The 23,938-nt window shown below is 42.9% G+C and overlaps 1 protein-coding gene across 1 annotated transcript in view; it reads left to right on the forward strand.

Moving 5' to 3' along the window:
• Nucleotides 1-3,997, forward strand: part of GASK1B (golgi associated kinase 1B) — a 74,646-nt gene extending 70,649 nt beyond the window's left edge. Inside the window, exons 4-5 of the mRNA XM_030191607.1 lie at nt 624-850; nt 3,359-3,997. Of these exons, the coding sequence (XP_030047467.1) occupies nt 624-850; nt 3,359-3,566 (435 nt within the window). The 3' untranslated portion in view covers nt 3,567-3,997. The remainder of the gene's footprint in view (nt 1-623; nt 851-3,358) is intronic.
• Nucleotides 3,998-23,938: the final 19,941 nt, after the last annotated feature.

The following is a 23,938-nucleotide window of genomic DNA, read 5'->3' on the forward strand; positions in this document are numbered from 1 at the left end:
GTTAGATAAAACATTTTTCTAAGAACTTTTTAAATAATCACAATCATCTTTAATTTGCTGTGGGTCCCCTCCCCGGGTACCACCCCCCCCCCCCCCCCATTTTGTATCTTTCTGAATATATTCTATAAACCGAAAAGAGAGGGTAAACAGCATACATAAAAAGTACACAAACATAAAAAGCAACACTGGGCCTTCAAGATTAAGACAACAGGAGTATTTTATTGACAAGTGACCCGACACGGGCCGTGTTTCGGTGTTAAACAACGCCTGCCTGAGGGGTCAGGGTCTGGATGTGATTCGTTTTGAAAAATGTATGTGTCCAATGTCGCCGTAAATAGACGTAGAAGATCTATAAAGCCAAGCCTGCCTGTCGAGGTCGACAGCCACGATGTGGAGTAAAAAACTCCTGTGTTATCCTTGTCTTTAGCAAAAGCGAATTGTAAAAAAAACCTTGAAGGCCCAGTGTTGCTTTTTTTTGTTTGTGAATATATTCTATAGAATGCAGTGTTTTGTACGATTCCACTAGTAGTGAAAAGACATCTGTGCAACTAATTGAATACATTATCATGAATGTTTTCTGATGTTTAATACACAATCTCTTGTTTCTTCTGTTTATATTTCAGGTTTACAATAGACTGGACAGACACTGTTGTGGGTTCAAGCCTCGCAAGGAAGATTCCTGTGTGCAGCAAGGATTGAAACTGAAATGTGATAATCAAGACCAAATTAATTTAACACATATTATCCAGAGGAGGCATGACCCCAGGCACTTGGTATTCATAGATAATAAGGGCTTCTTTGACAGGAGTGAAGATAATCTGGATTTCAAATTATTGGAAGGAATAAAAGAGTAAGTAACAGTGATACCCTAGCATCCTAATAAGGTCTTTTCTAAAAACTCAACTTGTAGTTGCAAAGATTTATCATTTTTGTTACTTGTGTTCATTCTCAAACAACCCAAAGTCAGTGAATGCAATCAATATATACATCTTAGCATTTTAATGCTGAAATTGTATGCTGTTTGGGGAATAGACCCCCTGGAAATAATGGGGTTTATAGTAAATGATGTATATTTTGGGCAATCACATATAATACACCATTGTGAATAATGGTGATAACATTAGATTCCTACCATTTGTATACCTCAGTTGTCGAAGAATGGTTTCTCTATGCTGTGACATTCCAGATGTTGTCATGACTCTTTGGAAACCATTTCAAGATTAGAGCACTGGAAATGGAGAAACCAGAAAGTGTCATCCACAGCCATTAATCTGTTCAACTTATATCTACTTCCTGTTCCCTGACTTAACTCACAGTGGAAATCTCAGGAAGACTAGTCAAGGAAACCAAAGGCGGCAGCAGCAGCAGCTGTAAAGCTGCCTTCAGGACCCCTATATAAACAAAATATACAGTAAAATATAAAAACAAAAATCAAAGAAAAAAAAAGTAACAAGATACTCTGTTCCTTCCAGAATTAAATCATCAGTCTAGTGATGAGAGGCAGGAGTGATCCCCAATCACTTTTTCTCCTTTAGATGCTGGCATCAAAATGGCATGTCTGACCTCTAGTGGTTGTCTTTTGGTACTACCTCTAGGAGTCAAGCTGCCAAATAAACATATACCTTCAAAGCAGTGGCGTAGGAAGGGGGGGGGGGGGGGGCGGTGGGGCGGTCCGCCCCGGGTGCACACCGCTGTGGGGGTGTCGTCTCCGTTGGTTCCTTGCTCCCTCTGCCCCGAAACAGGTTACTTTCTGTTCCGGGGCAGAGAGAGCAAGGAACCAGTGGAGCCGACGCAGCTCCCAGCAACGTGGACTCGGGGGCGGATCGGCCCTCCCGCCCGCCCCTCATTTCTAAACTAAGTAAGAATGCGCTCTGGGGGAGGGGGGGTGCTGAGGGGGGCGCCGTGCTGCACCGGGGGGGGGGGGTGCGCAGCGGCGACCCGCCCTGGGTGTCAGCCGCCCTCGCTGCTTCAAAGGCTTTACGTGTACCCCCACCAAGCTCGACCTCTAGCAGTAGTACCTCAAGAATACTGCTCCTGCCCTCTACTGCTAGACATCAGTGATAGCCCTGATAGATCTAAGGGGTCTCTTTGAGGTATGGGAGAGTCTTGTTTTTTTAGGGGGGGCAGTGTGTCTTTTTAGGGGAAGTCTTTGCTGGGGAGATCAAGGATCAGCATGGGAATTAGCTTACCACTGGTCCCTTTTAAAGATATAGTGAGTTCAACTTGGGGCCTACTATCTATGTTATTGCAGCCAAGAATGTGCGATGTTCCTTGCTGAAACAATACAAATTTATATTTACTGCCAGACTCACCAACTTGTGGTACACAGCAGCTTATTGCCATAGCAATAACCTTGCATGCTGTGCCACTCTTATTCTATTGATTGTATAACCAGGTGCCTAGCACTTCTCTCGATCACCATTTTAAAGGTGCTGTAGCATGCCTCCTGTGCAAAAAGCTCTAGTAGACAGTGGAGGCAAGGTAAAGTTCCCAGGACCTCCCTCTCTCAATATTAAAAAATATTTCTTTGTCAAATTCTCAGCCCTGGAAACCAGCCCTGCTTCTGAAAATTCCATCCCATTCAATATATTTCACACCTCCAAGGATTATTTTCTACCCTTTGGGCTCTCTCAACAAACTCTATTCGCATGGGGTATAATGAGAACAAAAAATTAGTGCTCCCTAGTCACTTCTGCTCTGTCACCATGGTACTACAAAATAGTAATGACTGCCCTCAGGGCCGGTCCTAGGGTCTCTGGCGCCCCCCTGCAGACTATCAGTTGGCGCGCACGCCCCCCCCTCCGCATCTCCTTTCTCTCTTCTCCCACCCTGTCCCTGTCCAGCGATTCTCCTTTGCCCCCAATCCCCTCCCATTTATGGCCATCTGCCTGCCCTGCCCATCTCTAGCCTTCCCTCCCTTCGTGAGTTCGTTCATTTCCTCAGAGTCCCGCCCTCGAGGAAATGACATCAGAAGGCGGGACTCTGCGGAACGAACTCACAAAGGGAGGGAAGGCTAGAGACAGGGCAGGGCTTTCAAATGACACGGCTGCTGGGACGGACGGAGGTAAATTAAAGATTTAAAGCCCCAAGGGCAGTGCGGTATAGCGGCGCAGCACCGGAGCAGCGCCCTTGAAGGCAGCCCCCCCCCCCCCGCGGTGCTTACCCCGCTTACCGGGTTTGACCGGCCCTGACTGCCCTATATATGCAGGGCAACAGGAACCCAGAGGCCACCCTGTGTCATTTTGAAAGATAGTGCTGGCTGTTAATGTTGCTCATGGTGTTATTATTTAAACTCTTATGTGCATGAAATAACGGAATGTAAAGTGCAGATGCTGACTTGCTCTTTGATTTCTTCCAGGTTCCCCGAATCTGCTGTATCCATTCTGAAAAGCCAGCGCTTAAGGGAGAAGCTGCTCCAGTCTTTGTTTCTCGACAGAGTTTATTGGGACAGCCAAGGTGGTCGACAAGGAATTGAAAAACTGATTGATGTGATAGAAAGAAGGGCCAAAATTCTTCTTACCTATATTAATGCACATGGAGTGAAAGTGTTACCAATGAATGAGTAGAGTAACTTCCAGATATGTAAAATTAACAGATTCAGATTGTGTTGAGATTCTGAACCTATTTATATGACTTCTCCTGAGTCACCTTCCAGAAGTATTATACACGTAGTAGCAAAGCTCAGCCCTTAAAATCATGCCTAAATGCTTTTATCATTATTAGCTCTACCCTTTGAAACAGGCAGCACAGAAAACAATGCGGTCATATATGTAAGTACTGGGTCCATATGCTGCTCATTTAGCCTTCATTCTCTTCACAAATATGTCATGAATTCATTTTGTTTGTAGATATTCCCATATTAAAACATTAATAGGAGAAGCCAAGTGGTAAGATGAATTCCACAAGCTTTTAAGTCACTATACAGCTCATTTTCGAAAGAGATCGCCGGCGATCTCCTGACACAAATTGGAAGATGGCTGGCAATCTCCTGAAACCGGCCAAATCGGTATAATCAAAACCGATTTTGGCCGGCTTCAACTGCTTTCCGTCGTGGAGCCAGTGAAATTTCAAGGGGGGAAGGGTAGTGAAGGCGGGACGGGGGCGGGATGGGGGCGTGCTCACGAGATGGCCGGCTTCGCCCGATAATGGAAAAAAGAAAGCCGGCCTTGACGAGCATTTCGCCGGTTTTACCTGGTCCCTTTTTTTTACGCCCAAGCTTTAAAAAGGGGTCCCAACTGACCAGATGACCACCGGAGGGAATCAGGGATGACCTCCCCTTACTCCCCCAGTGGCCACCCAAAAAAAAAAATAATCGAAGTGTTCGTCAGGGACGTCCTAAATCAAAACTATTTTTGCACAGCTTTTTCATTAGTACCAGTGGGATTTGAACCGGCCACCTCTGGATTACAAGACTGGTGCTCTAACCACGGTTCAAATCCCACGGGTACTACTGGAAAAGCCATCAGCATTTGAATTTTTTTCCACTTTTTTTGAAGCCGGCCATCTGTAAACCCGGTGCTCTCAACATTTGACCTAAATGTTGAGATTTAGCTGGCCCTAACCGTATTATTGAAAGAAAAGATGGCCGGCCATCTTTTTCGATAATACGGTTGGCACCGCCCCTTTGCAGAGCCGGCCCCGAAGATGGCCGGCCATATAGATGGCCGGCACCGTTCGATTATGCCCCTCCATGGGGTTCTTTTACGAAGGCGTGCTAGTGTTTTTAGCGTGCACTAAAAATTAGCATGCACTAAACGCTAGAGACACCCATAGGAATATATGGGTGTCTCTAGCATTTAGCGTGCACTAAAACTTAATGTGCCTTTGTAAAAGAACCCTATATAAAACTCGTCTTTGGATCTTTTCAGTGCGATACTGTGAAATTTGTTTCTGCCTAACAAAGGATCTATTTCATTATTCCGGAATCTACTTTGTAGTGCAATGATGAATTTATAGGAAGTTTCTTTTTTTTCCAATAGATATGCACATAATTTTTTTTAATTCAAGAGCTTACAAATGGATTCTATATTGTCAGTTTGATAAATTATATCTGTATTCCAAAGAGCAAACGTAAATAAAGTAGCCACTGTTACACACAGTGTTGATTTGCTGTGTACGGTGTATGAATGGTTATTCACATTAGCTAACAGGCATAAAGCCTGAAGAATTGGGACACCCAGGTCATGAATTGCATAATTCCTTGAGTATTTTACAAAAGGCTTTCTGAATGGAAAGTTCTGTAAAATATGTGGAATTATGATGGGAAATGCATATGCAAGTGTTGGCACGTCCAGAGGAAACATCCATTTTAGTAAGAAACACAATTGAAAAATAAACGGTATCTCTAGAGGTTTTGAATGTGTATGTTCCAGTACTTACATGCTTAGGTGCTGATTTAAATAAAATGGCTGTCTATGAACAGCCAGTTAAGAGACTGAGTTGAAAATTTTTGTGAGGTGGTTTTAACCATTACAGAAATAGCACAATTACTTCAAACATTCATGCAGATCCCAAACTCAAATGAGCAATTAGCTGATACTTACACCTGCCTCAAAACAGATGTAAATGCTTACATTTATTTTTTTTAAAGGATATTTTGTTGTTGTTGTTAAATCGCAAGAGGATTCGGAAAAAATTGAAAAAATTACGAGACTGGAAGACTGGGCATCCAAATGGCAGATGACATTTAAAGTCACCGCATCTCAAAAAAGATATAGGTGTATGTTTACTAAGGTGAATTAGCATTTCTAACGCACCTTTACATTTAAGGCAAGTTAAATGCTAATGCACCTGTATATAGCGCACCTTAGTAAACAGAGGCGATAGTGGAATTAAAAAAGGTACAAAGAAAGGCGATGATAAAGGGGATGGGATGTCTTCCTTATGAGGAAAGGCTCTTCAGCTTGGAGAAAAGATGGCTGAGGGGAGATATGACAGAGGTCTATAAAATAATGAGTGGAATGGAACGGGTAGACGTGAATCAGTTGTTTAATCCTTCCAAAAATACTAGGACTGGGGGACATGCAATGAAGCTACAAAGTAGTACATTTAAATTGGAGAAAATATTTCTTCACTCAATGTGTAATTAAACTTTGGAATTCGTTACTAGAGAATGTAGTAAAAGCAGTTAGCTTAGTGGGGTTTAAAAAAGGTCTGGATAGCTTCCTAAAAGAAAAGTCCATAAGCCATTATTAAAATGGATTTGGGGAAAATCCACTGCTTATATCTAGGATAAGCAGCATAACATGTATTGAACTGTTCTGGGTTCTTGTCAGGTACTTGTAACCTGGATTGTCCACTGTTGGAAACAGGATGCTGGGCTTGATGGACCTTTGGTTTGTCCCAGTATGACAATACGTAAGTACTTATGTAAGGAAAGAAGGACTCAAACTATAGCTACATGATGCAAGATTCTACACTAGGGGTCACTGCCCAGGGAAAAGATCTAGGTGTCGTCATTGATGATACGTTGAAACCTTCTGCTCAGTGTTCAGCGGCGGCTAAAGAGGCAAATACAATGCTAGGAATTATTAAGAAAGTGTGGTAGTGTGAGTGGGGTTGGAGCAGGAGGCCTTCATAAAATACAGCCAAACAAGAGGAAAAATGAAACAAAACCTCTTTATTAAAGAAATACTGAACCTTGCTACCTCATAGGTACAGTAAACAAAGAATAAGGTCTCTTTAGTTTCAAAGGCAAAACGTCACACAAGCCTATAGCTGACAGACCTTAAACTCACAGTACATACAGCTACTTGTAGGGTTGCACAAAACAGGCCTAGCTCCAGCCAGATCCCATAGACAGGATTCATGTAAAGATAAAGTTAAAGCTTAGCCTACCTTAGCCAGGTTCTGGTAGCTTACACATAAGCAATTCTAGTCAACACATCTCAAAAAATATATAGTGGAATTAGAAATGTTACAGAGAAAGGCAAAAAAAAATCATAAAGGGGATGGGATGAGTTCCCTATGAGGAAAGGCTAAAGAGGCTAGGGCTTTTCATCTTGGAGAAGAGACAGCTGAGAGGAGATATGTTAGAGGTCTACGAAATACTGAGTAGAGTGGAACAGGTAGACGTGAATCGCTTGTTTACTCTTTCCAAAAATACAGGGACTAGGGGGCACACAAGGAAGCCACTAATTAGTAAATTTAAAACAAATCAGAGAAATATTTCTTCACTCAATGTGTAATTAAACTCTGGAATTTGTTGCCAGAGAATGTGGTAAAATGGGTTAGCTTAGCAGGATTTTTAAAAAGTTTGGATACTTTCCTAAAAGAGAAGTCCATAATCCACTCCTTGTTTCCAGGATAAGCAGCATAAAATCTGTTTTACTCTTTTTTGGGATCTTGCCAGGTACTTGTCACCTGGATTGGCCACTGTAGGAAACAGGATACTTCGGTCTGTTACATTTATGTTCTTATGAAGTACATGTGTACTATTGTCCAGCTCAAACATACTCTTTAAAAAAAAATTCTGCCCAATATTCAGCGCTATTTAACCAGCCAAGAATGGCTGCTGGTCAGTTAAATAGCACTTAACTGGCTATCCATAAATAGTCAGTGGTAGATAGCCGGCTATATTCCACTGAATATTCACTGTAAATGCTTAGCAGCTAACTGGCTATATCATGCTATATGGTCAGCTAGCCGCAAATATTCAAATGCTGGCTGGCTAAATTTTGCGGCCAAATCGGACCACGTAAATAGCATACCTATCTTTGGCTGCTATGTACTTAGCCAGCCATTGCTGAATACTGACTTAGGGATATATTTACTAAGGCATGTTAGCGTTTTTAATGCGCCTTTAAAGTTAAGGCACGTTAAACGCTAGCGCACCTATCGCAAACATTAGTAAACATAGGCCTTTGCTGGCTAAGTTTATAGTAGCCAAAAATAAACTGGATATTCAGTGCTGGTCACTGAAAATGGCCCGATGTTCAATATCCGGACTTACCACCGATCGCAGGAGTTAGATGTGCTGACTCTGGCAGTCTAAATATCGGCCCCTTTAAAAGGTTTTCAATACATAACTACGCAATATACACTTATACAGAAATGTGATCATAAAAGTAAATAAATTTAAGAAATAACTTACATTGAACTAATATAGAAACATAGATCACTCAAGTCCACAGATTGGGGATCCGAGAATAAATAAGAGGAGATATTTTTGAAGAAAAAGAGAAAAAAAAAATCTTAATAAGGAATACCATAAACTGATATAATCGCCATGAGCTTCAAACAAACATTATGGAGAGCAAATTATTAAGAAGCCGAAGGCTCTTCAGATATAACGTTTAGCTGCCAGACATGCAGTAAGATGTAACAGATCAAAGAAAATATATTTAAGGGAGTGGTACCTAATAACACACTTACAGAGATATCTTTAAAAAAAAAAAAAACGTTGCTCCAAGCTGAAGGATTCTCAGTTTCAAAAGCAGGAATCATCTACAATGCCTCTGAGTATCGCTAGAGATATCTGGAAACATCTGTATCTTAAATCCTAGAAATAGTTTTTCTCTAGTTTTAAAAGTACAACCTCATCAACCAATTCTTATCTGGTGTTAAAGCTACCTTAGCTATCAAAGTAGTTGGACTAGCAACTTCAGAAAGACTCCAGCACAGCAAACAAATCCAAGGTGGATGTATTTGGATTCAAATCTGGATGTGACTCAGGAGGTTTTTTTTTTGGTAAATAATAAACCTGTGAGGAAGGTGGTAAATTCTCCTCCGGAATCCTCAAAATATCTTTCAAATATCGCTTCAACATATCTCTAGGAGGTAACAGCAAATAACCGAGGAAAATTCAAGAAATGGAGGTTATTACTTTGAAAATAGTTCTCAAAAGACTCACACTTACTCCTCAAACTCAAAATGTCCTTCATAATAGTAGATTGTACGTTCTAAGTCATGGTCACACCTCTCTCTAATCTCTCACCCTGGTTAGGCAAAGATGAAATATCAGTGGTATTCTTATCTGTTCTCAGTTCCAGCTGAAGAACATTTTGCTCAAGGGCATGCACTTGGAGACACAGATCATACCTAAATCTGCAATCAAGTTCCAAATATTATACAAGGTTACATCAGCCAGTTTTGTAAGAAGAAATGAGGGCAGTGTTGTCACAGGCACTTCATGTGAAATAGAAACCCTGTACAGTTCTTTCCTGGTTGAAGTCTCTTCTTTCGGGATGGAAGACACAATAGCAGCTCCTTTTGGAAACCCACTATGGCAAAGTTCCCTGATATATCAACTTGATCCTCAGACTCTCGCATGTTGGCCTCACAAGTCCTCCCTGGCGTGTACACCACCATTGCTGCATCCGAAACATACTCTTAATGAGGGTAATTTTACAACAGAATGCCTACTAAACGCACTATTCAAGGTGCTTATCTAAAGCTAATTTTAGGGAAAGGGGTCTCTTTGAGAGGGGATTCATGATGAGGAAGAGCATTGGGAAGGGGGTTAATTAGGAGGGGGCATCAGGAAGGGGAGTACATCAGGAGAGGGCTTGATGCTAAGAGGGTTGATTTTTCATTTTTTAATTTAGTAGTTTTATGGCTCATATTCTTACTTATTTTTGTATTAAAAAGCATTCACAGTTTTGGATATTTTTTATTTAAAAATTTATAGCCCACACCATTTACAATTCTAGGCAGGGTGCAATGTATACTACTACTACTACTACTACTACTTAACATTTCTAGAGCGCTACTAGGGTTACACAGCACATAAAGTACATAAGTCATTCAAAAAGACAAAAAATTCCAGACATGAAAATATAAATGTCCCTGGTGGGTGGAGCTTAAGCTGTTTTGGGACCAGAGAATCAGTCATAATGAAGAGCAGTATAGGAGGAAAGCAAAGCACTAGCACTGAAATGAGAAATACAGCAGCCTGATGGTCATAACAGCCAGGTGGAATCAGCAGCCTCAGTCTGTGCAGCGCTAAACTTCTCTCTGGCACTGACCCTAGACTTAAACATTCTCAATATATAATATGTATTCTGAGTTATGATTTTTAATAGCTCGCATGTTCTCTTTGAAAGGATGTTAGATAAGATTTTTTGGGTATGATTTTTGGTTAAACCTAAGATAGTTTGGGTACTATGGTTTGAATTAATGATCTTGAGTAATTGCTTGGAATTGTTTTAGAACTGTATATAACTGGAGTATATAACGTGTGTGTTAACTGTTGGGGATGTTCCCACTATCTGTCCAGGTGGTTATTGGGCAATTCTATAAATACATGTGACATCAGACTTTTTGAATCCATTGGAAACTAAAATAAATGGTTAAGGGGTCCTTTTACTAAGGTGAGCTGAAAAATGGCTTGCGGTAGTATAGGTGTGGGTTTTGGGCGAATGCCGATCCATTTTTCAGCGCACCTGTAAAAAAGGGCTTTTTAAAATTTTTTCCAGAAATGGACGTGCGGCTGTATTGCTCTAAAAGTACAGCCTGCTTACTTTATCACTACAGACTGCTCAGAGAATACTGCAGATTCTTTTGGATTCGTATTGGGTAAATGAGACTCTTTATCAGAGGTCCACTTCAAAACAGAGAGTGTATAAGTCATTATTGTCTGAGATACACAATGATTAAGATATATACACAATGATTAAGCTATATACCCCAAAAGAAACAATACCTATCTATAGTTAAAAAGAAACAATCATTACATCACAGGTCATTAATTACTACATCCAGGCTTTTTACATCAGCTGAGAGAAGCCCCTTTTTCAGCGAAACTGGAGTCTCGTGACCAGGAGAAGGTCCTTCTATGTGATACATCTATCCATAGATGAGCTTCTGGCTTCACTGTTCAAAGCTCCCCTTTTTATTATGTTTTTTCAGAGCCATGGAAAATTACAAAGATGTGCAAGAAAATGTAGTCGCATGCTCTTGGTTTCAAGTAAACAAGCCACTGGCCAGATGGCTTATCTCTTGACCCTGAAACATGCTCCACTTCCCTTTTGCACCAAAAAAAATCAGAGACATGACTTTATCTTGTTTTGCAAGAAAAAAATTAGTTTCCGTCAGACTGTCGGTTAGAGCAAAGTTGAAAAACAATCTTTAAAATCTTCCATTACAGCGGCACAATCAAAATTTTCATGCGTCCATTTTGGGTCTGAGACCTTACCGCCAGCCATTGACCTAGCAGTAAAGACTCACGCGGTAACCCTGCGGTAATGACCTACACACATCAAGTGCCACTTGGTGCGTGTCCGATACACGAGTCTGAAAATAAAAATTATTTTTCAGACGCATGTATCGGACATGCGCCAAAAATGTGGTAACTCCATTTTGGCACATGTTGGGTGCGCATAAACGCTTACGCGGCTTACTAAAAGAGAGCATAGATTATCTTAGCATGCACACAGTTAGCAAGACCTTTTCATTCAGCATGATTCATTAATTCCCATAGATGACGAAATGCTTACACAAAACGTTTCAGAGACAGAAGTATATTTCTTTCCGATAAGAATGAGGTTATTAATAATAATAATTACAGTAAGAGAACAAGACAAAAAACGCCAGTAAGTCCATCTGTTTAAGCTAGGTGCTATTATTAAAATTTAATTTGAAAAAATTAAAAGTGGGACTTTAAAAAGGGCCAATGATGATTTGAGGCGTTTGACTAGCAGTTATGATCTGCAATTGGAGAAATGCAGTCTCTGATGGTCCACAAAAATATTTTTAAAAAAAACTATTAAGTTTCAATGACTGGTCGCTATGATTATATGAGTGACAGTATTTAAGCTTGCATGTTGCTGGGAATTGTTTTGCTATTGTGATTATTCCCTGCACATTTATAAGATTTGAGCCATTTTCAAGTGATATACTACTATAAGGAAAGGCAGCCAAGGGAACACAGGCAGTATTCAGGAAAGGCACAGAAACAGCTGTTTGCATTCAGCTGGAAACTGTCATTTTCCTGAGAAAAGGAATAAAGGTCCTTGGTGCCTGAGAATTGGATAGGAAACTCCAGAAGTGATGCAAGGACTGGAAGGGAGCAGTTCTGTGCTGGCCTCTGGATAGGAATTAGCTTGTTCCAGCAAAAGAGAGACAGAGAGAAATTGTGAGGGGAAACTACACTGGCAGTAGATGCAGAGCAGCACCTGCAGCTGCTGGAGAGAAGCCGAGTGGTCACTTTATGAAATAGGACTATCAGGAGAAAGAAATTAATGTCTGTCAATAACATCATCTGCACCATTAACTTAATGCTACCTTTCCTTTCCTGATGTATGGAATGGCCTCTGAGGGAGACAATAACTGACAGAATTCAAGGAATTAGGAGAGAAACAGAGGTTTCCTGGTTATAAATAAATGAAAGGAGAAGCAACAGTAAATTAAATTCTCCACTGTCTCACATAGGGTGTACTACCTTGGAGCTGGACACTTTTGTTTTAATCTGTTCTTTCCTCAAAATATCTCTTTTTCCATTGCTCCCCAAGTACATGACATCCGCCTCCCTAAGAACACTTTGCTGTACAGCTCGAACTATTTACAGAACAATACTTGGTGCAATCATACACCGCTGGTGTCCATCACCATTAATGAGACAACATATTCTGCTCCTCTGGTTACCAATGGCTCTCTTGAGATTCCAGATTTTATTCCATACGCTGTACATCCACTCTCTCTGGGCATGGGAGAAGAGACTTTACACAAACTACTGAACTTTACTAAACTTCATGCCTATATGGACCATTTGAAAACAACCGCCACAGAAGTGACAGGGGTGTAGCCAGACTTCAGCGGAAGGGGGGGGTCCAGAGCCAGAGGTGAGGGGGCACATTTTAGCCCCCCCCCCCGGCGCCGCCGCCCCCCGCCATTGCCGCCGCCATCACCTCCAACTTTGCCCCCCCTGCCGACGACCCTCTCGACCTCCCTCCTGCCATCAACCCGCCGTCACCTGCCTTTGCTGGTGGGGGACCCCAACCCCCATCAGCCGAGGTCCTCTTCTTCTCGCAAAAGGCTTCCTTCTGTTTTGCAGGACTTCAGAAACAGAAGGAAGCCTTTTGCAAGAAGAAGAGGACCTCGGCTGGCAGGGGTTGGGGTCCCCTGCCAGCAAAGGCAGACAACGGTGGGTTGGCGGCGGGAGGGGGGTCGAGAGGGTAGTCGGCAGGGGGGTCCAGGGCCAAACCCACGGGGGCCCAGGCCCCATGTAGCTACGCCTCTGGTGTTAATAATAAAACCTATTTATTTGGGCTGCACAATTGGGGGCTCTTTTACTAATGTGCATAGGCGCCTACGTGCATCCAACACGTGCCAAATTGGAACTACTGCCCGGCAGGGGCATAGCCAGACTTCAACGGTAGGGGGGTCAAGAGCCGAGGTGAGGGGGCACATTTTAGCCCCCCTGGTGCTGCGAACCCCCCCGCCCTCCAGCCAGCCAGCCATTGCCGACACCGACCCCCCCACCCACCCACCATTGCCGACATCTCCAACAACTTTGACCCCCCCTGCCGATGACCCTCTCGACCCCCCGCCCGCCGTCACAGTCGCCCACCTTTGCTGGCGGGGGGACCCCAACCCCCGCCAGCCAAAGTCTTCTTCCTTCGTTTGGTTTCTGACTGAGACTGACGTCCTGCACGTACAAAGTGCAGGGCGTCAGACTCACAGAAACAGAACAAAGCCTTGCGATCTGCAGGGCTTTGTTCTATTTCTGTGAGTCTGACGTCCTGCATGTTGTACGTGCAGGACGTCAGAGTCAGAAACCAAACGAAGGAAGAAGACTTCGGCTGGCGGGGGTTGGGGTCCCCCGCCAGCAAAGGTAGCAGGCGGCGGGTTGGCGGCGGGAGGGGGGATTGAGAGGTTCGCCAGCAGGGGGGTCCAGGGCCAAATCTATGGGGGCCCCGTCCCCCGTGGCCCCATAGCAGCTACGCCCCTGTTGCCCGGCTACTGCATGCCACGGGCGGTAATTCTATTTTTGACGTGTGTCCAAAACACATGGTAGAAAATATTTCTATTTTCTACTGTGTGGTGCTTAACCAGTGGTAATCGTCAGTTTATGCACGCTGGCCACTTAGCACCCGGTTAGCATGTGAGACCTTACCGCTAAGTCAATGGGTGGCGGTAAGGTCTCAGGCCGAAAATGGATGCATGCTGATTTAAATTTTGCTGCACATCGATTTTTGGCCACAAAAAAATGCCTTTTTCAGGTGCACTAAAGAAATGACCTGCGTGCATCCAAAACATGCACCTACACCAGTGCAGGCCATTTTTAGGCACGCCTTAGTAAAAAGGTCCCTTAATGCGTTAATAATGGGATTAACACATTAATTGTTTAACTAGCATTTTAAAAATTAACGTGATTAACGCCGGGAGATGAGGTTCATCTTAACTCCTTCCCAAGTCGTGGCCATGCTTCCACTTTCAGTGAAATCAGACTGAGAACTGTATTTTATTTATATATTTATTTACTTATGACATTTTTACAGTGACTCAGGTTCAATGTAGCTTACATAACAAATAATTAAATGAATGATGCATATTAAAAATGACAGATTATAAAGTACAATAAATAATGATATAATATTGGCTTTGTAAAACAAATATAACATATGTGGTGAATTAACCTGGATGCAACAGTTCTTAAGGGTAGATGGATAGAGAAGATTAAATCATAATTAAGTTTGTAAACAAAGAAGTGATGATGAATAAATATGGTACAATTAGGGCTAGATGGTATTAGGGAGAAAAGAAGTAAACTTATTTGTATGAATAGATAATGTTCAAATAGAATTCTTTGTTTTCTGAAGGCTAAATTGAAAAAAATGAGTTTTCAGTAGGTTTATGAAGGACAGGTAATCATCTGTGCATTTAGAAAATTCCAAATTTTAGTACCTTGATATGAGAAACTGGCATTGTGAATTGTTTTATAGATTACATTCCTACAAATAGGGAAATGCAGAATAAGATATTCTCTGGATGATGATACAGCATTACAAGGGGGTAATTCAATGAGATTGTTCATATATGATGGAGCAGAACCATATAGAATTTGGTGAATAAAAACAGAACTTGAAAGATATTCTATCTTTTATTGGTAACCGGTATAGGTTATATAGAAGAGCAGTTGCTTTGGTGAAGCAAAGTGATCTACGTATGAGGTGTGCAGCAGTATTTTGAGCAGTTTGTAAATTTTTGATAAGGCCGCCTTTAATTCCTGCATAAATTGAGTTGCGGTAGTTGAATTTTGTTAGTATTAGGGATTGAACCAAAGTATGAAAGACTGATTTAGAGAAAAAAGATCTTAATCTCTTTAGTTTCCAAAGTGAATTAAAGACACTTGAGACTACTTTAGAAAATTGATCAATCGTGATTCCTAATATTTTTATTGATGAGTCAAGGAGATAAGTGATGTTTCTAATGTAAAATTTTTAAGATTTAAAGGATGGTAAGAGTTAGTTACCATTAGAAACTTAGTTTTTTCAGTATTGCGTTTTAATTTAAAATTAGATGCTCAAAATTCTATTAATTTGATGCCTAATTTGATCGAATTCGTTATTTCATGTAATTCTTCAGAGAATGGGATATAAATGATGACCATTGGTGTAAATGAGTGGCGAAAGACCATTTATTTCTAGTAGATTACCTAGGGAGATTATCATGATACTGAACAGAATGGTGGACAGAGGAGAAGAACCTTGAGGTACTTCACAATCAGGAGACCATGTTGAAGAAATTGCACCTGATTGTTTGACTTGATATGACCTGGACTTTAGAAAGCCAGAGAACCCTGGTAAAGCTGCCAATCCTCCCTCAGAGCCACCCGTGCTGCTGCCCTCCCTCTTCAGAGCTGCTATTGCCTCTGACCCCTCCCCCCACCTCAGAGCTGCTGGTGCTGCTGCCCCCTGCCCAGAGTTGCTGGTGCCACTGACCCGACCCCCTCTGAGAACTGTAGATATCACTGACCCCCCCCCCCCCCTTAGAGCTGCTGGTGCAGCTGATCCCCCACCCACCTCAGAGATGCTGGTGCCACTGACCCCTCCCCTACATCAGAGCTGCTGGTGTTGGGACCTCCCTGAAAGCAGCTATTACCTTTGGGAGCCCTCTCAGAGTCACTGTTAAGAGTTGGAAAATCATCAGATCAGATACAAGCAGCTGCACTGTTCACTCTCTCTCCCTCTCTGAAATTGTACTGCAAGAGGAGGAGAGAGTGAATGGGGCAGCTTCCTCCTCCTGTGTCTGCCTTCTGGAGCTGACAGCTCATGTGAATTGTGGGGGGGCCATTGTACAGCCCTGTGGTTCATATGAGCAGTTGGCTCTAGGCAGGCACAGTGGAAAGAAGCAGCCAGATATGCAGCTATTCACTTTCTCCTCCTCTTGCAGTAGGATGATTATGTGCCATGGGGATGGAGGGGGGCTGTGCACAATGATTGTGTGTCATGGGGTTGTGCAGGGCCATTCCTAGGGTCTCTGGTGCCCCCCTGCAGACTATCAGTTGGCGTCCCCCCCCCCCCCCCCGTGTGGCACAAGATGGCAAGGCTTACAAGCCTTTCTTGCGAAATACTTGATTGCAAATAATTTTTTATGATTTTTAACTGTGAAAATGATCGCTCACCACTTGCCACACTGACAGGAATTGTCAGCAATATTCTTAGAAAACAAATTGCTATACATTGCAAAATAAGATAGCAGATGTAAATTTTCAAAGTGGACATATTCTAAACACTAAAATGAAAATAAAATTATATTTTCTACCTTTGTTGTCTGGTGACTTTGTTTTTCTATCCATATTGGTCCGAGTCTCTGATTCTGCTGCTCTCTATCTGTTCTCTTAACTCCGTTTCCAGGGCTTCCTTTCCATTTATTTCTTTACTTTCCTCCTTTCTTCTTCATTTCTTGCCCTACATCCATAAGTAAAAGCTGTGTCCTCCTCTGTGGAATTGACTGGAGGAGGTATAACGTGGATCCAGCTTTTGCCTATTTTCTCCATCCATGTGCAGTTTTTCTCCTCTCTTCCCTTTCCCTCATCTCCATCCATGTGCATCTTCTTCTTTTTTTCTTTCCTCACCTCCATCCATGTTCAGCATTTCTCCTCTCTTGTCCCTCCCCTGTATCCATATAAAGCAATAATTCTCTCTCCCCTCTCCTCCATCCAAGACCAGCATTTCTCCTCTCCCCGCCAACTCCTCCATCCATCCATGTCCATAGAATCTCTCTTCCCTGCCCTCCCCTCTCATCCATGTCCAGCGATTCTCCTCTCTCCCCTGCCCTCCCCTCTCATCCATGTCCAGCGATTCTCCTCTCCCCTGCCCTCCCCTCTTATCCATGTCCAGCGATTCTCCTCTCTCCCCTGCCCTTCATGTCCAGCGAATCTCTCTTCGCTGACCTCCCCTCCCCTCCATGTCCAGCAATTCTCTCTTCCCTGCCCTCCTCTCCCCTCCCCTCCATGTCCAGCATGGAGAGGAGAGGGGAGGGCAGGGGAGGGAGGCGACATGCTGGACATGGAGGGGAGGGTAGGGGAGGGGAGAGAGAATTGCTGGACATGGAGGGGAGGGCAGGGGAGAGAGGAGAATCGCAATGTCGGGTAAAAGATTTTGGAGCGCGAGAGCAGGAACAGAAGGAAGCGGGCAAGTGAGCCAGACCTCAGGAAAAAGGTGCCAGTACAAAAAAAGCACTGTATGTATCCCTCATTGATAAGTCTCTGACTCTAAAGTTTAGCAATTTCATTAAAGCAAAATGTATTTTCACATATCACAGACTCTTCCTTTCCAAGGAGAATGTTTTATATAAAAACAAACACAAAAAAAGCACTGACTCTAAAGTTTAGCAATTTCATTAAAGCAAAATGTATTTTTACATATCACAAACTCTTCCTATCCAAGCAGAATGTTTTATCTTTATTTATTTATTGCATTTGTATCCCACATTTTCCCACCTCTTTGCAGGCTCAATGAGGCTTACAATACATCATGAATTGTGGAGATATATAAGAAATAAACATTTAGTAATTATACACAAAACATTTAGTAATTACACACAAAAAAAGCAATCAGATTTTCACTTACCAGCTCTTCAACACAGCTAAACTTCCTATTTGAACCTACTGTTTGAACCATCAGCCAATGAAATGGCTTTTAGCTGTAGCTATCCCAGGTTACCTGCTAATTATGCACACATCCTTTGCAGTCATGCCCTCCTCTCAGTGTACGTGCTCAGAAAAAAAACAAAAACTTTGAACCACTTACAGATTTTAACAAACAATTACACTATTTATTTTTTATTTCTCCCCAGTCTCTCTTGCACACCTCCCTCCAAACCTGTTCTCTTTATTTTGAATGTTGTTCAAGATCACCCTGAACGAGGAGTTCATCCCACACCAAAGACATATATAGCACTGGTTGTACTCTTTGAAGCAACTTTAGCAGAGCGTGTCTACCTCAGTTAGCACTGCTGGGCTGCCTTCACTTCCTGACACAGAGAGGGAAGGGCAGGGGAGAGAGGAGAATCACAACTTCAGGTAAAAGATTTTGCAAGTGAGCGGACCTGGGCGGCGCCCTTCAGAGGTCAGTGCCCCCCTGAGGTGCTTACCCCGCTTACCGTGTTGGCATGGCCCTGGGGTTGTGTGTGTATGTGTGTGTGTGTGTGTGGGGGGGGGGGGGGGGGCGGTTACACAAGGCAAGGTGATTGTGCGTCATGGGGATGAGAGAGGCTGAGCAAGGTGACTGTGCACCATGGGGATAAGAGAGCTGGTAGAGAAAACTGAGTGTATGCCATAGGAATGAGAGTAGCATGGTATGGGGGTGATCAGTTTTGCGGCGGGAAGGAGATAGAATGAGAGGTGGGAGTGTGTGCTTGGGGCAGGGCCACTGAGAGACTGAGCCAGGCTTGGGGCAGGGCCGCTGCCAGGCCCGGGGTAGGGTCGCCACCCCCCCAGGATCGCTGCTACCCCCCAGGATCACCGCCATTGCCACTCCCCTCCAGGATCACCACCACTACCGCCCCCCCCTGCAACTCCAAATATCTTTCCTGGAGAGGATCCCCAGGCCCTGCCAATAGAATAAGTCTTCCTCTAATGCTGTTGTTCAGTTCGCTGCTTTTTCTCTCACGACAAGCATACTTGGTTTCAAAACTGAGCATGCACAAATTGAGGGGAAAAGCAGCCGCTTGACAGGTAGTGCGGCAGAGTGGAGAACGCACTGCAGGAAGACTTCTTCTGCTGGCGGGGCCTGGGAACCCCCACCAGCCAAACCAGAGACTCCGGCCTGAAGCCCCATGCCTGCTCCTCCCCAGCCTCCAAGGGGGTCGGGCGCCGGAGTTTTCCCTCTGCTGCTCCTGTTGACATGTGATCACCCGGGTCCCTTCAGGAGCAGGAGAGAGAGAGAGAGAGAGAGACCCTGGCACCGGGCCCCCCTTAGAGGCCAGACATGGGGGAATTCCCCCCCCCCCCCGCCAGCACTGGCTTGGGGGAAGTTATAATGAGGTGTGTCATTGATGTATAAATGACTGGTATTCATTTTAGTCATATCCTGCATACAAGAACTAGACTGTCACCATTTTTCTGTATCTGTGACTCCATATTTATCAATAGGGAGGGAAAGGGAAAGAGAGAATGGAACTTGATATACCTCCTTTCTGAGGTTTTTGCAACTACATTCAAAGTGGTTTACATATATTCAGGTACTTATTTTTGTACCATGGGTAATGGAGGGTTAAGTTACTTGCCCAGAGTCACAAGGAGCTGCAGTGGGAATTGAACTCAGTTCCCCAGGATCAAAGTCCACTGCACTAACCACTAGGCTACTCCTCCACTCCTAATATGCAATAACCCTGCTTTTCCACCAGGTCTGGTATATTTCAGCAATTGGCGAAAAAAGGATTGCAATATTTGCTGCAAGGCCTGTTTGAAGCCCTTCGCTGAATTGAGCCGAGAGTATCATTTGCCTCCACACTCTTATTTTTCCTATCTACAGCTTAGACATTATCACGTCTCTTCTCTTGAATGGACTGATTTGACTAAAGATATCCAAGAAACATTGTCAGAGGCTTATACATTAGATGTGCAGTTGGCAGTTCCTCTAGCATTCCATCACTAATATCTCAACCCCTGATTTGGATTACACGAGGCTGGCAGCTCGCTGGGAGGAAGATCTCCAGTGTGCCTTTCCCGCACAACATTTACAGTCCTTTATCCAAGGGCTATATAAACGACATAAAGCTGAATCTTTGCAAGAGTTGCTATACAAATTTGCTTTGCAGCTACATATTTCCTCATCTCAAGCATTTAAAGCTACAATCACGCATAATGCAGCCTGTCTAAAGTGTCATTGGCCTAATGTGACTCTTGGCCATCAATTTTGGCACTGCAAAGAGGAGGTAAACTTTTGGCAATGCATCTTACAAAGCTTGGATATCTACTGGGGCTATACGCTTACACAAGACTCACTTTTTCTTTTTGGAAATTATACTTGTGATACCTGCCACTGTAGTGCATTGACAGCCCTGCTGGGGGTCTGCAGGGCGCGCTGTGTGCCTCACTTCTTGGTCCACCATGGTGTCTTCCGGCCCAGGGAGGCACAATGCAACCACGGCTGCTGAGGCCGGGCGCATCCTCCTACCTCCACAGTATTACTGGGGCAGGGCTGGGGTTGTGTAGGAGACACTGACCTCAGTGGGAGTTCCTGGCTGACGTCAGATGCCTGGCTATCTCCCGCGGTCTGAATATTGGGGCCATGGAATGCATCTGGTCTGGACTTTCAAGATGGCATTTTTAAACAACGTCCATGCCTGATTTAAAGTCCTAACCTTTGCAGCTGATCCTGTTAGCTTCTTTTTAACCATTTTCCTCATTTTATCATAGTCACCTTTTTGAAAATGAAATGCTGCTACAGTAGATTTCCTCTGTGACTTCACTCCATATATTTGCTCAAATTTGATCATGTTATGATCACTGTTCTCACTGAACCCAACACCGTTACCTCTCATACTATGCCCTGCATTCCACTAAGGACTAGATCTAAAAAAGCTCCTCCTCTTGTCGGTTCCTGCACCAGTTGCTGCAAGAAGCAGTCATTTATTACGCCTAGGAATTTTACTTCCCTAGGGTTCCTTGATGTAACATTTATCCAGTCAATATTGAGGTAATCACCCATTATACTGTTGCCCAATTTGCGAGCTTTCCTAATTTCTGTATAAATTTCTTCATCTGTCTATTCAGTCCTGGCTGACAGTAGTACAGCCCTACCAATATACTCTTTCCAGTATACTCCTTTTCTTCACACATGGAATTCCTATCCATAAGGATTCCACATTACTATCCATTGACTCAATTACTTCTTCAACATATAGTGCAACTCCTCCTCCCATTTGATCCACTCAATAATTGCAATGTAATTTATACCCTGGTGAACGCAGTACCTCATTGATTGTCCTCCTTCCACCAGTTGTCTGCGATGCCTATTATATCTAACTCTTCATTTAGTACTATATACTCTAACTCTCCCATCTTATTTTGTAGGCTTCTAGCATTTGTATATAGACGCTTCAAATTGTGTTTTTTCCTTGCATCTACAAGCTGCTTAGAAGTTGACTGGGATAATGTGCATCCTTTATTCTGCTCTCCCCTTAAACACTCCTGGCTTTCTTTCATCATTGTTGAAACCTCTCTATTGGGATTCCCTAAATGTCCTGTTCAATAGTATTTGTCAAGGATACTCCACACAAAACCATGTACCCCTGGATGACTGTTGGCTTCCCCCCCCCCCCCCCCCATTTCATTTTGTCTCCTTATTAAATGTTAGTGCTAGCAACCTGGTTTCCCAGAATATTGCCCATTTCCTAACAAATCTAAATCCCTCATCCCTGCACCGCCATTTCAACCACGTATTGTGACTTTGTAGCTCTGCCTGCCTTTGGTCCTGCCCATGGAATAGGGAGCATTTCTGAAAATGCTACCCTGGAGGATCTGGATTTCGGCTTTCTAAGAGCCTAAATTTGGCTTCCAGGAGCTCCCTTCATATTTTCCTATGTCATTGGGACCCACACGTACCAAGACAGTCGATCCTCCTCAGTACTCTCTAAAGATCTGAACTAGGCCCTGCTGTACCTTCTAGAGGCTATCTGTTAGTGCCTTAGGCTGTGGCAGAAAGTTCAAGTTTAAAACTACGGGGAAAAGGGTTTTACACTATGGAAACTAGTTAATAAAGTTTGCTTTTTTTAAATTCAAACTTACTTTATCAATAAACCTACAATTCCTCTTTTATCCCTCAATCTTTAAATCACCAGAGAACAGAGCAAAATAATGTTCACATACCCAGAGAAATGTCCTCCTCTCAGAACTTCTCAGAAAGAAGGTTACCTGGGAACTTTCTTCTCTATATAGTTTTGATTCTAATGGGACTGTTTCAATGGGAAGGAAGGGGAAAGGAGAGAGGTCACATTTTTTTTTAGTATATTTGTGGCAAGTTCACATTTAAAAAATGCAGTATCTCTCTCCCTCCCCTTCCCTCCATAATAATGTAGCTGTGCACTTTTCATTAGACTGATGGCTAAACTTTAGCCTGATAACTTGAGTTTGTTTTGTTTTTGCTTTTATTCTGCCTGTTTAAACAACCCTGTCTTTGCTATATGAATTCAAACGTCTAATAACTCAATGGCAAACAGTGCTACAGTGCTATCTCACACAGTCTCTTTGTAAAGAGGTAAAATGACTTCAGATCCCCAGTGCTACTTCAATCAATTATTAGCAGCACCGCTCCGCTCTGCCGCTGGTTCTTTAACATTCCAGTGCGTTTACAGGCGGGAATCCTCATCAGTCAAAAAAATCCTCTATTTATTAACTCACATTCAGTTGTTATACTTTTATGCTTTTCGTTACACTTATCTTGTTTACTGGGCGTCTTTAGATGGGTTTGCTCTACAGCGAGTGTTTCACCTTCGCTTCCTAAGGAGCCGAACCTCTATTTTTCATGCTCTAGAACCAGAAAGAAATATATTTTTTACTCTGTGTATGTTTCTCTCTTGTACTCACTGCGTCTTTATGGTTTCAGCTATACCTCTCACGGTTTCCGCTCGTTTTCTGCTTTGGTGGTTTTAAAAATGGCGCCTATCAGCTGATTTTAACACGTAAGACGCCTACACTACCAACCAATCACCTGTTAGTAGGGAGTTAAAGGACCCTCCTCCTGTCTTCTTGGTTACCGTCCATTCCATATCACTTTGACATTTATAGGAAAGCCTTCCATTCTATTCGAATGTTTAATCCGTCTGGAGTTAATGATCCTAGTCTGTATATCCATCTCTGTTCTTTTTGTATTAATTTTCTGTCCCTATCACTTCCTCATATTGATCCCGGTATATGATGTATTCCCTTGTTACTATGTAAGCCGCATTGAGCCTGCGATAAGTGGGAAAGCGCGGGATACAAATCTAATAAATAAATGAAATAAATAAATAAATAAACAACTGCAGATTACTGGACTTCTGTTGGCAATGAGAAGTATCTTAGAGCAACTGTGCATTTAATCGATGAAAACTAGTGTCTTCAGTCGATGGCGCTTGGAATTTTTAATTTTAAAGAAAGACACACAGCTAAACATGTAGCTGACCATGTCAAATGTGTACTTCAGGAATGGCATCTTTGGGATACAATTTCTACTCTTGGCACCGACAATGCTAGAAATATGGTTAAAGCAGCTTCATTTCTTCCATATGAGCACATTCCTTGGAACAGCTGCTGAAACACAAGAAGCCAGTAATGTCAACTTTGGCAGAGAATAAAAGCTCACCTGCACTCTTAACAAACATAGAATGGGAGAAAATTGAAAAACTTTGTAAAGTGCTTGAACCATGAAAATTTGCCACAGAACACCTTGGAGGATAGAAATATGTCTACTGTTCAGTTGTTCTGCCTACAATTTGCTATTTGATGCATGAGTTTACCATGTCTGATGATAATCCTGCATACATAATTTGCTTTAAATAGAACTGTTGT

This window comes from Microcaecilia unicolor, chromosome 2 (genome assembly GCF_901765095.1).
Source record: "Microcaecilia unicolor chromosome 2, aMicUni1.1, whole genome shotgun sequence".
Lineage (NCBI taxonomy): Eukaryota > Metazoa > Chordata > Amphibia > Gymnophiona > Siphonopidae > Microcaecilia > Microcaecilia unicolor.